Source organism: Drosophila elegans, unplaced genomic scaffold (assembly GCF_018152505.1).
Source record: "Drosophila elegans isolate 14027-0461.03 unplaced genomic scaffold, ASM1815250v1 contig_208, whole genome shotgun sequence".
NCBI classification, from domain to species: Eukaryota; Metazoa; Arthropoda; class Insecta; order Diptera; family Drosophilidae; genus Drosophila; species Drosophila elegans.
The window spans coordinates 14471139-14490234 of record NW_024545578.1 but is presented as its reverse complement, the minus strand read 5'-3'; the positions used below and the strand labels follow the sequence as shown (position 1 = coordinate 14490234).

Genomic DNA, 19096 nt, shown 5'->3' with positions numbered 1-19096 from the left:
ATTTTCATTTTACTTGAGCCTACACTTCATTTAGCCCCGTCTGTATAGAGACCTCGCTTGCATTTATTTGTTCAAGAGTTTTTTCTTCACTTTTTTCCTTTTTTTTGTACTGGCTGCTGGCTTCTGGCTCCCTGCTTTCTCACTCAAGTGTTCATGCATTTTCTTCATTGATTGCATTTTTTGTTCGTGCGGATGATGTTCGTTGCTAATTAGCGAAAGGGGTTGAAACAAAGGACTTCTGTGGGATATTGCATAATAATTATGCTTAAGTGGCGACTGGAAATCCGTGAATAAAATGCAATAAAGATTAACGTCGCACATCTGAAATTAATTGCTAGCAAATAATAAAATGAAAATTGGTTTACGAAATCCGTTTAAATTGTTTAAAAATAGTGATTGTAGTTTAAAATGCAAAAAATCATAATAATACAAAAATTAAAATTCATGGTTCGAATTACACGAAAAAGAGAATGCATTTTATACTAATATAATAAGCTATAAGCCATAATCATGGAAAACAGCTAACTACTTTTAATTTAGCTAGGCCTTAAATTATGTTTACTAGTATTTTTAATCTTATCACTTGTCCCAAAATATCCTCACAATACTCCGGAACTAATGCCACTGATTTAGCAACCGAATTCCACGCCTTTGTCACAGCCATTACAACTGTATCAGTTTCATTCACAATTGAGTTGTTGCCATTGTTACGACTTTATAAGTGCCTGTATCTAAGTATCTAAGCAATGGCATAGTTAACGTGTTTTTTTGCCAGCTGCCGCCTGCTATATAAATATTTCTGATTGCGCTTTATAGAGTTATAAAAGAGTAAGCGCAAAAAAAAGGCAAAGTATGGTAATAAATGCCATGGCATTTGAAAATGTTATTAAAAAATGCTGGAGAAAAAAAATGTACAGCCGAGAGAGAGAGAGAAGTCAGGCCATGCATATAAATTGCATGGCCTGCATATAGAAATAAATAAGTGAACAAAAATTCTAAATTGTATACCAATAAGTGGTGGACTGGCTATGACGTCAGTTGGCCAAAATACCAAGCCAAGAGCCAAGTGGTGCCAGCCACAGAGATCTCGGTTAAATCAGAACCATAAACCAGAAACAACTTCTAAAAACAACTTTCATTTTGTACTCGAGAACGCTGCGCTAAAGTACTGCAAATAAAATGAAAAAAAAAAAACACAAAACACAAAACAAATGAAATTGAAGTAAAAAAGCTGGACAGCCAGACAGAAACTTCAAATGATTGAACTTAATTTCCCATGGAGAATGAAATGTGCCAAGGGGGCGAAAGAGTGTGATTGGGAGTACTGCGTTTGTAATTAAGCCGAAGTCGCATAATTCAATTAACGTCTTGGCTGTCGAACGGTAAAAGGGTGGTGCTATTGCTGTTGATTCCAGTGGTTCTGGTGGCTTTGGCTTTGGTATTTCGTACTACCGGTGGGGCACACGCAAAAGCACCCACTGTTGCATTGTATTTACTAAGTGGAACTGGTCACTGATCTGGATTAGCAGCAATAACAACAGTCGGCCAAGTAGACGTCAACACAATCACCACACAGCGACTCGAATGTTGCACTGGGCGAAGGAACGGCAATTAGAATATAAAAGACAATGGCCATTAGATATGTTTAGGTTTTTGTTAAGCAGTAACTGATTTTAAAACCCAAAAAAATCAGTTTTAAAGTTGCACATGATTATTCAATTTCTGTTTGCTTTTATGAAATGATTCAACCTTTACAAGGCAACAAAGTAAAGTTCCACTAAAACGACTGAGTTTTTAAAACATTTATAGATGTTACTCACACATTTTGAAGAAATTTGCTTTGCGAACTAACCAAGATGTGGCCCTAAGATTTTCACAGTGCATTAGAGCCGGGCTAGGAAATATTGTGGGGACACCGCTGTACCAAAGCGTGACAGGCATGAATTAACAATTTGAATTAATGTCAGTTACTCATGGCATGGCTGCTGCTCCAAAGACTGAGTGCGATGGTGATGGTGATGGCGATGGCGGTGGTGATGGCGATGACGATGGTGAGGGGGGAATGGAGTGGGCGCCCTCGTTTTAGTTCGCCTTAGTTGCACTTACTAATTTCTGACTGCGACTGGCATTGATCTTTGCATTGTCCGTCCGCCGGCGGCCACAAAATGAAAGGAAAAGTAAGTTACGATTACGTTAGCAACGTTAACGTTAACGTTAACCAGAGGGAAAGGTAATTGCGATTTGGCCAAAAAGGGAAAGGAAATGTTTCCTGAGCTGTGATTTTTGCTTGGCCAAGTGTCAAAAATGTGGCAGTCCCAGTTCCCGTGCTTCGATGGAGGGTCAAAAAGGGGGATAACAAACAAAAAAAAAAAATGGAACGGAAAGGAAAGGAAAGGGGAACGAGACTGGAACCCGGCTGAGCTGGCGCCAAATTAACCGGAAATGTCACAATGGCAATGGGCGACGTGCGGCCCGCTGCCCGTTTTGGAAATTATACAATTTTGTCACGTGACGTGCATTAGAAAACACAGTCACACAAACACCAAGATATCACCAAGACGTGCCAGACAGTCGCGGTCCAAGCAACAGCACAAAACCCTGAGAAAAAACAAAGAAAATGCGAAAGAAATGAAACAAACAATTAAAGGCCGACCAGATAATCTAAACGTATGAGGAATGCATGAGACGATGTTGCCCACGAAAAATTCCATTGAATAAAAACGAAATTGTAGTGAAATGTATACAATTAGAATTTCAAGTAATTAGTCTAACAATTAACGTAACAAAAAAATGATTGAAAATTGGAATACTGTTTTACTTTTGGGAAAATTAATTTAAAAAAAACTGAACTTAAAATTTTAAAAATTTAATAATTGAATTTCACAAAACTATCTATAATCTATATTATAGTTCTTAAAAATGTATACTTAATTATTTATCAAAAAACATTTTGCTTAAGAAAATAAGTCTTTGTAAAAACTCCAAAAGAGGAATTAACGCAGTTGATGTAAGCCAACGATTAAAATATCAAGGTAAACATAAATTTAATAAAATGTATTTGAAGGGCATAACATAAAACAGATTAAAGTGGCTTATAAATTTATTAAAGAAATACATATTATGCTTCAATAACTCAATAACTTAAATGCAACCCTGTGTAATCGACTCTAATTACAACCAATCCACCCCTGAGTACCCATTAGAAAGGCATAAAAACCAGTACCGCCCCTCACTTAGACGAGTGTGAACCCGTCAAGTCCACTAAATGTCAACTAAACACGCGAAATTCCGCAGCAGGACTTTCACTGGTCAGAGTCCTGTTGTGTTGCTCTGAATCATATATTCCCAGGCCCTCGAATAAGTGTGTTCAAAACCAAAAGTCAACGTTCTCCATGTCACAATAATGTATGGGTGGTAAAGAGTTGGGGCTTTTCCAACGAAAAGAAGCCGCAAAAGCGCGAGAATATTGGCGGACGAAATGTAAAACCCGCTTTGAAGTCTGAGCCCACTGATTTGCCTTCTTGCGGACCAACTTACAAACTAAGCAGCCACTTTGAAGTGGCGTAGTTTTCCCTCTTAACGCACTTTCTTCGTTGGCAGCGTTTTTCCAAAACCTTAACGGCGACCATACCATCCAGAAAAGATGGCGGAAATGCTTCAATTTCAAAGGCGAAAAGCCGCCAAACGGTGAAAAGAGATAGCTGCTCGTACGAGGCCACACATGTGGTGGAAAAGTTTTTCCTTAGCTGAATTTTCTTGTTTTTTTTTTTGCTGGGAGGGTTGAATGTCTAAGGGGGAGCACTTTCACTTTTCTTCGCACCCAAGTTTTTGTTCGCCTGCCACAGGGATATTTTTTTCCATCACGCTTTTATGGAGACCCTTTTTGATTGGAAGTATTTGCCAAAAATTGAGAGGGTGGGATTATGATAAGGATATGCCCTGGGGTTGCATTCGGTGTACAATCGTTTCAAAGCAAATTTTTGGCAATGATTTTTCTTTGACGAAGAGATGAAAGAGCTGTGCAATGACAATTCCAGAAGGCAAGTGACACGAAAATAAAGGGTTAGGGAAATTATTAAAAAATAAAGAGAAGCTCAACCAATTTTAAGCTGGAAATGCGATCGTGTCACGCAGATTTGCCTTTCCCATTAAGTCAGCTTTACTAATCCATCATCACCCGAATTCTATGATCTATGAGCTGTTCCCCTAACCCATTTTTCTACCAACCACTTGATGAATGATCACCCGGATCGCATTTAAAACGAATTTAATGTCTAGACTCTAGACCAAAACGAAATTCACATAAATCTCTGACACACTCGAAACTTGAAATTAATTTTCGTTTTAATTATATACGAATTCATCGCTGGCCGGCTACTGTTAAACCGCTAGTCAAGGTCAATCAATGGCGCAGAGAAAACATAAATTCAGCTGTCCGTGCCAACCGTTAATGTAATAACTCATGCCTGGCCGCAACTTGATTATGAGCCGAGAGCTCGGCTTTAAACATAAATATATACGCGCATTCTTCTATATCATTTCTCTGGGCCCCCGTCGCATCAAAATCAAATTAGTTCCGAGCGCTGATTTTCTTCCACAGTGCCGGCTCGGGTTGGCGCTTCATGCTCGTTGGTTTCCAGCTAATTTTTGCTTTTCAAATCGACTACACAATACCAGACTAGAGAGTAATTATAATGCGAGAAACGGGCGAACGCATTTATCGCCGCGATCAGCACACATCCGTTTGCCGCTGATATAAAGCTTGTAATTACCTAGCTAATTTACATGAATTTCCAAGCGAACATCCTTTTGGCAAGAAACCGTTTTGGGGAGCTGGAGAAATTGTTCCCAGGAATATTTTTCTGCGAATACATAGTTCCAGGAACATTAAATACACGGGGGAAAATATCAAGCACTAACTGAAATGATTTCCCATTTACTGTTAGTGTGTGAAATTTACAATGTATTTCTTTTAATTATATATTTTATATATTTTTATTCAGGTCTGTATAAACTATTTTTTAAAGGAGCAAAAAATTCATTTAAGTACTTCTGTTTTATGTGTCATTTTCCCAATTTATGCAAATAATATTCAAATAATTGCTTATGAATTTTAATGTTTGGGGATAACTAGACGATAAGCTATATTCTATAATTATGATTGGTTATAATCAACAAATAAATTTTAAATCACTTATTAAGAACTATAATTTTTGGGTATCACTACATTAACTTTAATTTTTTGTAGTGCTAAACTTTAAGTGGGCGCAGAGAAATGCGCGTTGGCCTGGCCGGGATTGTTGGCTTGGCCTATCAGCTATTTGGCATCATCATCGGGCAGTATTTTGGTCGTGGCGTGGTCACGTCACAGGGCCATCGCTGTTGACCATCATCGGAGCTGGCCATTTCTCTCGGCCTTTTCCGACGCGATTGGCAATGATAAAGCGTCGTGGCCAACAAGTGGCGCATCTTTGTTGGCATTGCATTTGCATGGGTTGGGGGAAATTCTTGAAATTTTCCCCATATGACACTGGCCACGCCCAGTCGTAGCCTTACCGTCCTCCATCCGCTCCTTCTTTTTTTATGTGCCTGCGCTGCAGCAAATGGTCAAATTATTTCCTTTTCCGCATCTTCTACCAAAGCATTCACGCGCACGAAAGGATTTCTTGTAATTTGGCTGTGACTTGAAAAGATGCTGGATGAAGTGAAAAGGGGGCGAGAATGTGGATCTCCGCCCCTGTCAACTGATGAAAGGGATTTTGTGACTGCCTTTGCTGTTTTGGCGACTTTGCGTTTTTATTTTGTAATGATTTTTGCCAAGCTCTTTTCGCTTTACTTTTTCATACTGGAACGGGCTACTGTTTTTGGCGGGTTGTTGTGCAGCTTTTGTTTTAAATAAAAAAAATAATAAAAAAAAACAGGGAAGGAGGGAACGAAATAAAGGCGATGCAGAGGCAGCTTCATAACCACAATGTGTGTTTCTCCTCTATAAATGCATATGCCGCGTACATAAAATCAGAAACACAATAAAAAAAAGTTGTTTGCATAGGGAAACTAATTATTTTTTACACTTGTTTTACTTTGAAAACATAAACATTTTTAGGTACACTATTATTTATTTACTAAAATATTTTATATTAATGTTTACTATTAAAAATTTAATATATATTCGAAAATGTTGATAAATCGCAAAGTAAATTAGACAGACTTTTTTAACAAACTTTCCCTTGCCACAGGAATTGCAATAGGTAATAAGTAAAACTTTACACTTTTTTTTTCCTTTTTTTTTGTTATTATTTCTGAAATTAAATTGTAAATTCCGCTTTCTTTGAGTGTACACATACCCCAAGTGCATCTCGGCATGCCAGATTGAGCCCGTTTGTTCAATGGAGATGGGCTGGATTGGGCTGGTCCTGGGATCCTGGACCGGGATCCTGCATCTGCATCTGCATTATGCACACTCATTACCCTCACTCCATATCTCGGTCTCTCTCTTTCGCTTTCCTTCCCTTTCTGGTCGCCATTATCCTTGTGCACTCGTTCACTTTCATTTCACATATCGCATGTATGTGTATTTTTTCCTGGATTTTATTTCTGTTTTTTATTTACGTGCCTTACCCTTGCCACTTGAGACATTGCTTTGTTCTGTTTTATGCCACGAAGGGGTTATGCAAAAAAAATATCCCGAAAAGCTTTTAGTGTGCATGTGAGAACGCGTTGAAAGCGCAGGCCAAATGCATTTGGATGGTCTCTCAACTCACAACTAAAAACGCATGATTCGGAAAACCGCATGGCAACTAAAATGGTTGTAGGCAAAAGTAAACTAAAATACAAAGAAAAAAACACGGCTTATAAAACTGGTTTTAAAGTGATGTAGCACGCACAACACAAGTTTGTTAAATAATTTTTTATTGAGAATTCTAATTTAAAATTTTTTAGAAAGGGCTCTAAAATATATTTTTTAAAATACTTAAAGTATTGTTCTTTTTTAGGTTTTGAAATAGTCATGAATATATTAAAATATAAATTTATTAAAGCTTTAGTTTAATTTACTTGTATATTTTAAAAATCTTTTATAGACAGTTTTAACAATCATTAGATTATTGTGTAGGGCACTCTTGTAAACTAAAAAAATACAAAATAGATAAGTGATTGTCAAATCAATTTCACAAATTCCACCTGACTATGTGAAACCTATAATATATTTAGAAGCTAGCCTTGCAAACAATGTCATTGAGGCTGTGAAAAGAAAAACTGGTCAAATGTCATCCAAGTAGGTTCAGTCTTCAGTAGAAATACAGAGAAAATACAACAATTCATTACTTCGAATGTGTTTTATACTTAAATCGAATCGTGCTGTCATTGTTGTTGCCGTTGTCAGAATTTCATAGTTCCATCAACCAAAAAAAAAAAAAATTAAAAGAAAAAGGACAACCATCAAATGTGTGAGAGTCGGTGAAATAAATCCTGTTCCGATATAACCCACATGCTGGTGCTATGAATTCCGATTCGGAATACTCCGATGAGGATCACGGTGACTCGCATCGCTCGCTCCACAGTCACAATCCCTCGTCCTTGATGAGTTGCGGAACCGGTGACAGCGACGAGGATACCTGCACGGAAATCCTTTTGCCGGACAGTCCCATTGGAAGCCCCGATGCGGATGACTTCGTGTACAAGGTCCTTTCGGTGGATCAAATCGTTCAGCACCAGCGCAATATCATCGATGAGGTGAACAATGTCCTGAATCTATCGCCGCAGGTCACGCGGATTATCCTCAATCATTTCAAGTGGGACAAGGAGCGGTTGTTCGAGAACTATTTCGAGAGCAGTCCACAGGAGTTTTTCCAGCGCGCTCATGTGGTGAATCCGTTCGAACAGAGAGGTGAACTGGATTTGAGGGCAAGCTCATCGGATTCGGTGCGCAAATCCTGTATTTCGCAGGAATTCTGTGGCATTTGCTATTCTCCCTGCGACGAGCACGAGCTGAAGGGCTTGGGCTGTGGTCACAGCTTTTGCACCGCCTGCTGGAAACAATATTTGGCCAATAAAACGTGCAGCGAAGGCCTGGCCCATACGATAACCTGTCCCGCTGCCAATTGCGACATCCTGGTGGACTATGAGTCCTTCCTGAAACTGGCCGATAGTCCGGAGGTCATAGAGCGTTATCAGCAGCTCATAACCAACACCTTTGTGGAGTGCAACATGCTGATGCGATGGTGCCCCGCCCCCAATTGCACGCATGCCATCAAGGCCAATTGTACGGAGGCTCGAGCTGTTCACTGCAAATGTGGCCATCAGTTCTGCTTTGGCTGTGGCGAAAACTGGCATGAGCCCGCCAGCTGTAGTTCGCTCAAAAAGTGGCTCAAGAAGTGCCTCGAGGACTCGGAGACCTCCAACTGGATTGCCCAGAACACGAAGGAGTGTCCCAAGTGCAATGTGACCATCGAAAAGGATGGCGGATGCAATCACGTGGTCTGCAAAAATCCCTCCTGCCGACATGACTTCTGCTGGGTGTGTCTGGGATCCTGGGAGCCGCACGGTTCGTCGTGGTACAGTTGCAATCGCTTCGACGACGAGGAGGCCAAGGAGGCGAGATTGGCCCAGCAAAGATATCGCTCGTCGATGGCCCGATATCTGCACTACTACAACCGGTATATGAACCACATGCAGAGCATGCGCTTGGAGAACAAGTTGTATGCCAGTGTTCAGGCCAAAATGGATGACATGCAGGAGGAGATTAGCTGGATTGAGGTTCAGTTCCTTCGCGATGCCGTCGACGTTTTGTGCCAGTGTCGATCCACGCTGATGTACAGCTATGTGTTTGCCTTTTATCTGATCAACAACAATCAGAAGATCATATTCGAGGACAATCAGAGGGACATGGAAATGGCCACCGAGAAGATCTCCGAGTGCTTGGAGAGAGAGATCACTGTGGCAAATCTCTACGAAATCAAACACAAGGTCCTTGACCTTTCACACTACTGCCAGAAGCGACGACATGTCCTCCTGTGCCACGTCAGAGAGGGCTACGAAAAGGATTGGTGGGAGTTCATTGAGGAAACCACAACATAATCCCCAATTAAATATCCATTCTATATTCTGGCATTCTGGCAACACATCGAAATAGAAAGCAATCCGTAAATTTCACTGAAGACTTTCAATAAACATAAAAAGTACATGAACTATTTTGGATTCCTATCTCTGGTTGAATTGATTTTGGTCGATTCGACCCCCCAAAATTGATCAGTTATTATACAGCAATAGAAGGAAGGAAAATGAAATAAATCGTTAAACAAGAAATGGTTAAGTTTTTGTATTTACATAGGATTGAGGAATTTAGATATAAAATTCAATATTTCCAATTTTGTTATTATAGACATTTTATTGGTAATACTTTGGTTAATACATTTAAATATCACAGTGGTTTTCAGACTAGTGCTGAATTTTTTTGCAAAGTATAGATCTTTATCTAGTGCCAGCCCCACTGTTTGCGCTCTTTCGAGTGCCCCTAATATGCGTCTGGCTTTTGTAATTATAACATAAATCAATCCCAATTTCATGTTATACTTTTCAGCGAAGCAAAGCGATTAATGTCGACAATGGACCAGAGAGATATGGCATGGCAAGAGGAAAATCATAAATAAGCCATATATTGCCATGGCCAATAACGGATTGGAACGGATTGAACACCCCACCGACCGTATGAAAAATATTTCCTTATCGCGATGCTTCCCCAAGAGAAACGCCGCCAGGTGCAAAACGAAACGTGTGGATTGTGGATGTCGAGGGGTGTGGGGGGCTTTCTGTGGGGTTAGTGGAAAACTGGGAACTGAAAAAGCCTTGGCCAATAGATTTACGGCAAACGGCAGCCAAGTCGTGCCTGCCTTGGCTTAGAGTGTGAATTTTCGCACCCGTGATGAAGTTTCCAATTAAATTTTATTGGATTTCAAATTGAGGCTGAGACTCAAGCCGCTGATCCGATGCCTTTGCCAATTGCTGCGGCTGGCTGGTAAATATTTGCGCACCATTGTTGTGGCAAGTGTTGAAAGTGGGCGGTACAGTGCTAGCCCCCATCCACCCATCCACCCATCCACCCACCTCCCCCTTCAAATAATCCCCTCTGTCGCAGAGTGATTTCTTATGGCAGTTCAATTGCCGGGTCATCAACGTGTCAGCATTCGAATTGCACCAGTGCGGATGCCGCGCAGTTGCACCCTGGAGTTCACTAATTTATGAATACATTGTGGGAACGCCTTGAGAATTTCGGGATCCGGGAAATACAATCTGCAAGTGGCCGTCAATATTCCCAAACGAGGTGAAAGTCGAGCCTGTTAAAATTACTGATTTAGGTACGGAAATTATTTCTTATAACTAATAATGAAGCTTAACATATAAGAATCTCTGCTTTATAGCTTACAAAATATTAAACACATACTAACTAGTTGAAAATAACAATTCAATGTATTGGCATTCAAAAAGGTTTTGTTATGTTAGTTTAATAAATTTGAAGTTGTACTTTGCTTTGAGCAATTCCTTATTAAAACATTTACATATATTAAGTTAGACTATATAGTTTTTCCAAACAGTATTCTGAATTAAATACAAATTTTTATAACTTAATTTATTAATAATTTTATCAAAATGAAGTATTAATTTTGCTATGAGTTTTCAAAGTTAAAATCCTTTACTTAAAGGTCTTATTTTTGTTTTAGTAAAATTCGTAAATGAACTTTAATTTTCTTTAAAAAGTACTCTATGAATGTCCCTAAAGTGCTCTAAATTGCTCTGATTTTAGCTTAAGCACTTAAAAATTTTTCTCGGCCCAGCTTTAAGTTTTTCGCCTCGTCTCTATTTACCTACAATATCGGCTTGGCCATAAGGCTGCAAGTGCCAGTCAACAGTTGGCCTGTTCTTGGCCCTTGGTCTTCGGCTCATTCAACAAGTCAACAAACAAAACACACAGAAGAGAATGCAGAAAAAATGATGGGCGATGAGAGGGAGGATGGGGAAAAAAAAAACCTCAGATAAACCGAGTCCTTCCGTCGGAGACCTGCTCCCTGGTCAAGTTGTGCTCAAGTGCGTTCGTATTAATTTTATTTATTGGCCACAAAATCCCAACCGCAGACCCGGCCCCTTCTTCAGGCTTAACGGTCTCGGTCTCGGTTTCGGTCTCGGTTCGTGTCCTGCTCCTGGGCTCTTGGCCTGGCTTATTGAATTTTTATCTACAGTTTGCCTTTGTGCTTATGGCATCTCACTGAATCTCGTATCTCGGGCCGGGCGTTAGCTATTTTTATTATGGTAAATTCTTCTTCAGTTATTTTTTTCTCTACTTAATTTTTTCCATCGACTTGAAGCGGCAGACACTTGATGTCCTTACATCTGCTTTACAACTTGGTCGCGTACTTTCAATTACGCGCCCTCGTCCTGCCATTGTCCTTGGCCTTTATTGAAGGTCGGTTAATAGACAGGTCGGCTGACAATGGACCAGGGCCAGAAAGTGTTGTAAGCCAGCTAAGATTAGCGTAGAAACTGTGTCAATGGCTGTCGTAAATCAATCAAATGGATGAGGAAGTGATTCAATGATTGTCGTTGACCTCTGTTTTTGCTTCAAAGTAGGAATGCGCAATTAAATGAAATATTTGCAGAAAATGTATTTTTTATCACCATTCAATTTGGATAAACCCATTTTTGTTATCAGATCAATTAAACAGGTTTATGAACTAAGGTAAATACAACAATTTAAAACAAGATTATATATTTTTTTACCATTATTTTTTTGTCTTGATCATTATAAATTTGATTTAATTTCTTTTTGCTCATGATTGTTAAAATTCTTAAACTTATTTTAAATGTTAAATGTTTTTAAAAAATTATTACTTTTACTTTAGTATTGAGTTCAACGTAATTACATTTGTTTATAGGTATTTTTTCTAAATTATAAGCACTTGTCGCTGGTGAAAGACGTGTTATGTAATTCGCGATTGCAGCCAATTTGTTTGTGCACTTTCTAATGGCTTCCCCTTTATTTCCTATCTGCGGCACATTAGTTGGGCCATTGAGCCACAATGTTGTTGTGTTGGATCTATTCGTGCTGATTTTTGCAGCCAAGTCGTAGCGCTGCAATAAACAATCTGCGGCGGACACTATATAGCCATATAGCTGGATCTGAATCTGAGGCTGCCAGGCGACTCCTTGGCCGCTTTTTGGTCGAACTCCTCGAACTCCTCGGCGCACTATCACTTCATCAGCGACGTGAATTTATGAGGCACTTTGCGCAGTCGCCGAGCATCGTTGGCCATAATTTGCCGCCGTCTTGGCTTCTCGGTCGCGTCTATTGGCGAGTGCACAAATTGCGTTGATATGCTGACAGGCGGCACACAGCGGCTACACGGCGAGAAAAGCCCCCCTGCGTTATGCCCCCGTCTAATGCGCAGTCTCATTTGCCTATCGCCTGGTAAAGTGCATTGAAAATGTTCCGACTTCGGACCACTAAATTGAGGCACGCGCGCAGGCGTTAAAGAGTAAACAAATAAACAGAACAGAAGCCAGAACAGCCAGCAGCCAGAAAAGCCAGCAACCAGCAGTCCACAGAAACAAAAAGAAAACTTCAATTGAATTTAATTGGCCAACTGTGAGGGGCAGACGCTGCTCTTTTCGACACTAACTAGCTGTCACATTTCTGTGATGCGCGAGAATTGGAACTCAGATGCGTAAATAAACGGAGGATATATGTATATGGGAATAAGGAAACTAGCAAATACTCTTTTTTTTACAAAAATATCGAAATTGTTAATGGCAAACTTTGTAATGCATTATTTACTAACACAAATATTTAGATAAACAAATAATAAGAAGTAAACTTACTAAACAAAGTCAAAATTATCAAGATAGGGATATCTTAAATTGAAAAAATAGAATTCTATCAACAAATAAAATTATGTAAGCATTACTTAATTATTATTTAAATGTAATTGTAGGCTTTAAAGTACAATTAACAGTATTGAATCTCAGAAGCAAAAAATTTTATATAGTTATGTTTTTATATAGGCGTCTTAAGTAAAAAACTTTATAAACTAATTTTAAGATTTTTCATTTTAATTGAAATAATTATTGAAATATTAATTATTTGATTTCTTTTTGATTCAAAGGTAAATTTATGTATTATTTTAGAAAGTTAAGACTCTTAGATATTCGTTTAAAAAAAATGCAGATGCAATTTAATAAACTTTAAATAAAAACCAAATGCTTATACAACTATTGGATCTCTCAGTCCATTTTGCACATATAACACCTACAACCATTTATACCCATTAATGGAGGGTATTCTTAACTTAACTCATCTCACAAATTAAACGCATTCCTTAGGCTCCAGCTGCCCTGGCCTCTGTTTTTCTGCTTATCACTTGAATCATCATCATCATTCCTCGGCAAAAGCCGCACCGAAAAAGGTCGCGCCAATTTAATTAAGCGACATTTTATTTAATTATTTCATATATTGATTGCGAAATGTGTAAAGCTTTTAATTGCGAAAAATGACCACAATTCCCAAAACAGTGAGCTGCACCGAAAACCCGAGGCTCACATTCCCTTCAATATATGTATATCCATATGGGCATCAATAATTTCAATAATTTCGCATGGAGAAATTGCTGGAATGAAATTGATTTGGCTCGACAGCAGATGCGTTTAATGCATTTATATTGCATTTCATTATGCTTATTTCATTTCGTAATGATTGAATTGCAGCGGCTCGAATGATGACTGCCAATAACAATGGACAATTGGACAAATCAAACAGAAATGAGGCTTTTTGGCCTCGTCCTGGAAATTTCGTGCTCCTGTGTGTTGCACTGGGAATATTTTAGGGATACTTTCTAATTAAGAAATGCTAGTAAAAGGAGGCTTATAAAAAATGTTTGCCATAATATTTTCAGTTTTTTTAATAGTTTATGGTAAATCAACGAATGTCTTAAAATACCTTTCACATTATTAAAGCAATTATTTAAACAGAAAGCTTTATAAAGATTTACGAATGAATATAAAAGTTTTAAATTTAAATTTATATTGTTTTATTTTATTACTAATAAGTTGTTGCCAGTAGGTAAATTAATATTCGTTTTCTAGCTTTTTTAAAACTTTATTTTAAATCGTAAATTAAATAATTGCTAATTCCTTATAATGATTATTTTCCTCAAACGTGTTTAATGGACTATTAACATCAAGGCTGCAAAATTCCACTAAAATTGAAATTTATGTTCACATTGAAAATACAATTAATATAAATTAAAAATCTAAGCTTATTATAAATTTATGAATTTATTTTGCTGTGTGTGCCTTTTGGGCAAACATATCAATTATGCGGCACATTTTCGCTGTTATAAATATTTACGCAGAAATTAATTATTTAATATTAAAATGACCGCAAAACATTTTACACTCGACTGGGGCCTAGGATCTGGGAAATCCACTCGGGATATTGGCTTTATCCCAGGGCTTCCTGTCCCCTGTTTGAACGTCGAATGTGGTTGATTTTTTTGTTGCGGCCCGTATGAATGACTGGTTGACTGGTTGAATGGCCATGGCCTGGATGTGTGCGCTGTGATTGACACGGTAAATGATATTCACATTATGCACAGGATATGTTGCTGTCCACTCCGATTGTCCATGTGTGAGTGAGTGTGTGTGTGTTCGATGGTTAAACAGGAAACGGAAATGGCAACAAGCTCTGTATGCAGTTCCATTGGGAGCCATCTGCATCTGCATCTGCATATTGCATATTTGTTGTTTATTCAGCCACTGAGATTGCTGTTTCTGTTTGCCAAATGGCAAATTTAAAGCCTGATGAGCCGATAAATACTTTAAGAGTGTAACGATGTTGGGCAAAAACTTTTGCCTACTGCCCATATACACTAGTATTTGCTGTTTCAGCATTCAGATCCATCTTCATCATCATTGCAGGACCCCAGCCCTCAGCCTTCTCATCAGGCCCATTCAGAATGTAGCTATACTCTCAAGCCCCTGCCCGGATAAAGGCATCTGCGATGATGGCAGGAGCTGAAGAAATGCTCTTTAAGGATCCACTTGTGTGCCTGGGCTCTCAAGTGTCCTTTGCATGTTAGCGAAACCACTCGAAAATATGACGCGTTTGCTGAAGTATGCAAAAATTGCACATGGAACACGGAACACAGGAGGAAAAAAACCCACAAAAAAAAATATCAAGCTCAACTGCTTAACAATAACGCGGAACAATTCAATGTTTTCGCTGCTTTAAATTGTGTGCCGACAGCGAAAGATTTTTGCAGATTTTTCGGTCTTTTTTTTTTGTATTCCAAATTATCAATCGATAGCTATCGGGGATGCAAATGTGTTTCGTAGGCATATAAAAGAGAAAAGGTCTCAAGGAAAATAATGCTGAATCCAAACAAATAATTGTTGTATAAAAATACATCGATGCCACTACATTTATGAAATCACAATAAAATTCTTTGTGAACATGTCTTCTTGATTGAATCTACGATCGATAGATTAAAAATGAAGTATTTATGACCTAAGCATTCTTAAGAAATGCGGAATAAACTTTTTTTTTTATTATAATATTTGTAATAAAATTATTAAATTGATGAGGTCCAAACCAAGAAAAGATTTCAAGGGAAATAATGATTAATGTATACAAAATTAATGTGCTATTTAAACACCATACAAATTCTTGGAACATATTACAATAAACTTAATTATTGAAAGTCTAGCTCAGCTGTAAGCTCCACAAGAATTTATTTAAAGTAGTAATATTAGTTCTTTAGTTTTGGTAACTGTAGTCAAATGAATATTTAGTGTCAGTCAAAACTGCTAAGAATGAAGTCTACAGCTTTAAGGAGTATAAAATAAAATACTGCTTAAATACGTTTCCAAGCCCAAAGCCCACCAATCCTTCGCCCCCAGATTCGATCAATCAATACTAAGAACTTTAGCGTTGGCGGCGAACATGAAATATCACAGCCGCAGCCAAACCCTTTTTCCCGAGCTTGAAAACTTTTCGATTGGGAGTTGGGATTTGGGTATCGGTTTTGGTTTCGGTTTGGGTTTCGATTTTCCCTCAGCTGGATTTCCTGCAGCCGCGAACGTGAGCGTAACCAAATTTTGCCAGAGGGCTTGGCCAAATCAATTCAATTGCCAAATTATGCCAAACCTAGGAAATACAAATGTACGAATCGGACGTAGAAATGGGAATAGCCATGGCCAATATTCGGTGCTGTTCCAATATTTGTGGCCGCAATTGTTTGGCATGACTCGACGGCGGCTGAAAAGTCTCAAAAAACGAGAGACTGAGCGACTGCATTGGCTAATCGATCATCGGGCCTGGTTTTCTTTTTATTTTTTTTCGGCTGCATTTTGGCTATGAAACGCGGCTTTGGTGTTGTGTACTAAATTTTTTTTAATGTTTTTTTGTTTTTGTTTTTGTGACGGCGGGTTTTGTCATTTGGCTTCGGTTCGTTTGTTGGCCTGCTGTCATTTTTAACTGTCTATCTCGGTGTCTCGGAGCCGTGGTAAGACTCGGCTCTTAGCCTGGCCTGCAACTATTTTCCGTGCCACATTTTAACGTAATTATGCCGAAAAAGTAACACGAGCAACGACGCGACGCGCCGCGGCATTTGATTAATTGTCGAATCGTGCACACCACTGGGGCTATTTGTTATCTCAAGGCGTTGAAATTATAAATTGTTTTGAGTGCTAGCCCCACGCGAGTCGACAAAAAACCAAAAAAAAAACAAAAAACAAAACAAGAAGAGACTGTACCCGGACATCGCCTGCTGATCGTCGTTTAATTTGTGCCGAAAGTGTGAAAGGGTTCACCGAAGGGTTCACACGAAATATCACCGAAAGTTCGAAACAGAAAATACAATTTATTTCCACAGGGGTAGGGTGGCTGATAAGGCAAAATGACGAGAAATTTCAAATTAATTATAACTTAAATTATAAATTTATATATATAATATAAAAATGTCTTCTTTGCTTGTCATTTTAGTTGCAGGCAAATATTTATTTAAGCCAAACTAAATCATATTGTATATTTCTTTATTAGTTATTATAAGAATTAGCTGGAATAAAAACAAATATAATATTTTTATTTACAAACATTATATTATCATACTTGATGATGTTTAGGCCATGAAAAACATTACTTCGGTATATCCAAAGCAATATTGCTAATGGTTTCAATCCCATTAATGGGCTTATTACAAATCAATCCTCCGAAAATTCTGCGACCCCTGCTTTCAATCCCTGATATCAGCTTCCATTCATAATTTGGCATTTCCTTAAAGTTCAACCAATCCGGCAAGGTTCTTTGTCACTCGTGCCACCCTATGAACTCCACCCACCGCCCAAAACCACCGACAACCCACCGCCCACTGAGTGCGCGCTGAAGTGCATAAATGCTGAGTATCCCGGTGAGAGCTTGGAAATTTCCATGGCTCACATGAACCTGTCGCAGCAGCTAGAAAATCAGAAAAGCACGTGACATTGTGTGCCATCATTGAGCTGGAAAACTCCGAAAACCGAAACGACAACCAGAACTTTCGCTTTATGGAGTTGTGGAGAAAGACAAAGCCAGACGCCTTCCAAGCTTACGTTTTTTTTTTTTATTTTTGGATTTATTCAAATTTTTTTTGTAGAATTTTTTATCTTGTGGGTTTTTTTTTCGTCACTTGCAAGTGCACACTTGAGACAGCAGGCTGGCGATGATGACGACGATGAGTGACGAATACCCCATGGGAGGTGTAAGTTTAGGGGTGTGGCAGTCAGGTGCTGAGCGATGCATTCAGCACGTAGAACATAGATCAGCGCGTTTGCATACATGAAACACGGAAAAAAAGAGGGAGGTAAGGTGCCAACTGCAATCACGTTAATTAAAAAGGTGCAAATTGTGAAAGGAGCTTGGGGAATCCGAGTGCCAAATGTGCTGACAGCTGTTAATGAACGAGGCAAGTGGCGAAGGAATGGGCCATGTCGCTTGTTCGTCAGTCACGTGCTCCACTTGGTAATTAAACGTATCATAATTTCTTATGGCAAACAATCTCGCTCGTTTTCTTAATTTTCACACATGAGCTTTGGCGTCCCCGATGGGAGCATTTTTAAGCGAAGTGCCCAGCCCCAAAGGACTCCTGCATTTTTACATGCATTTTAATATGAACGCCCCGCCAAATGAAAGGCGACGCGGCGCAGACAAAAAGGATTTTTTTTCTTCCCTTCACAGGCTACCAAAAAAGGATGCGACGACGACATTTGCTTTTGGCCATGGCTCAGTTTGGTCTGCAATTGCTAAATGCGACTGTCTACGGCTTCGGGGGGCTGGGAAAATAAGTGGGTGGAGTGGACTAACACTGGTTAGTACATTAAATGAAGCCTCAGGCCGCTAGAGTCCTTTAGAGAGTCGATCACTATTAAAAATATTGTGCTTGTTTTGTATGGCTATTAAAATATTTGTATTAAAAGAGTTAAAAGCTCAAAATTAAATAATACATGTAAGAAATATTATATTTTTTTTTTCTGTTATTCACAGGCAATTTAATATTATTCCGTTTTCTGGAACTTATAAAAGCTACCTCTTGATAATTTTATTTTTTGGTGTATTGAGAGTAAATAAAAAACAAACAAATATTATAATAAATATTTATATTTTAGAACTTTTAAAGTATTATTTAAATTTGTCAGTTCTTTTGTACAAATTGATATTTGTTAAGTATTTACATAAACATTTCTAATAGAACAAATAAACATAGTTCAGCTAAAACAATTGTTTTCCAAGTGTATAAAAATTATGAAAAAATGTTTGTAATTTTTTTCTGTTTGTTGTGCAATAAGAAAATATGAAATTTCATTTTGCCGACTGCCGCCAACGCGTTGCATGCAACAATGGCGACAAGGCAGCGGGAAATAAGCACGGACACCAACGGCAAACTGCCAGCGAGAACACAGCTGGGAATTTAAATGGTAGCCCATATGGGACAGCTTTCGGAAAAGCAATAGCATGAAATGGGAAGAGTAAAGTGCATTAAAATGTTATGAATTCAAAATATGATATTAAATTTAAGTC

The 19096-nt window shown here is 38.5% G+C and overlaps 1 protein-coding gene across 1 annotated transcript; it reads left to right on the top strand.

Moving 5' to 3' along the window:
• The first annotated feature begins 7278 nt into the window (after positions 1-7278).
• Positions 7279-9303, top strand: LOC108150128 (E3 ubiquitin-protein ligase ariadne-1). Its single transcript, XM_017278094.2, has one exon. The coding sequence runs from the start codon at positions 7498-7500 to the stop codon at positions 9073-9075; it is 1578 nt and encodes a 525-aa protein (XP_017133583.1). The 5' UTR covers positions 7279-7497; the 3' UTR covers positions 9076-9303.
• The last annotated feature ends 9793 nt before the right edge of the window (positions 9304-19096 follow it).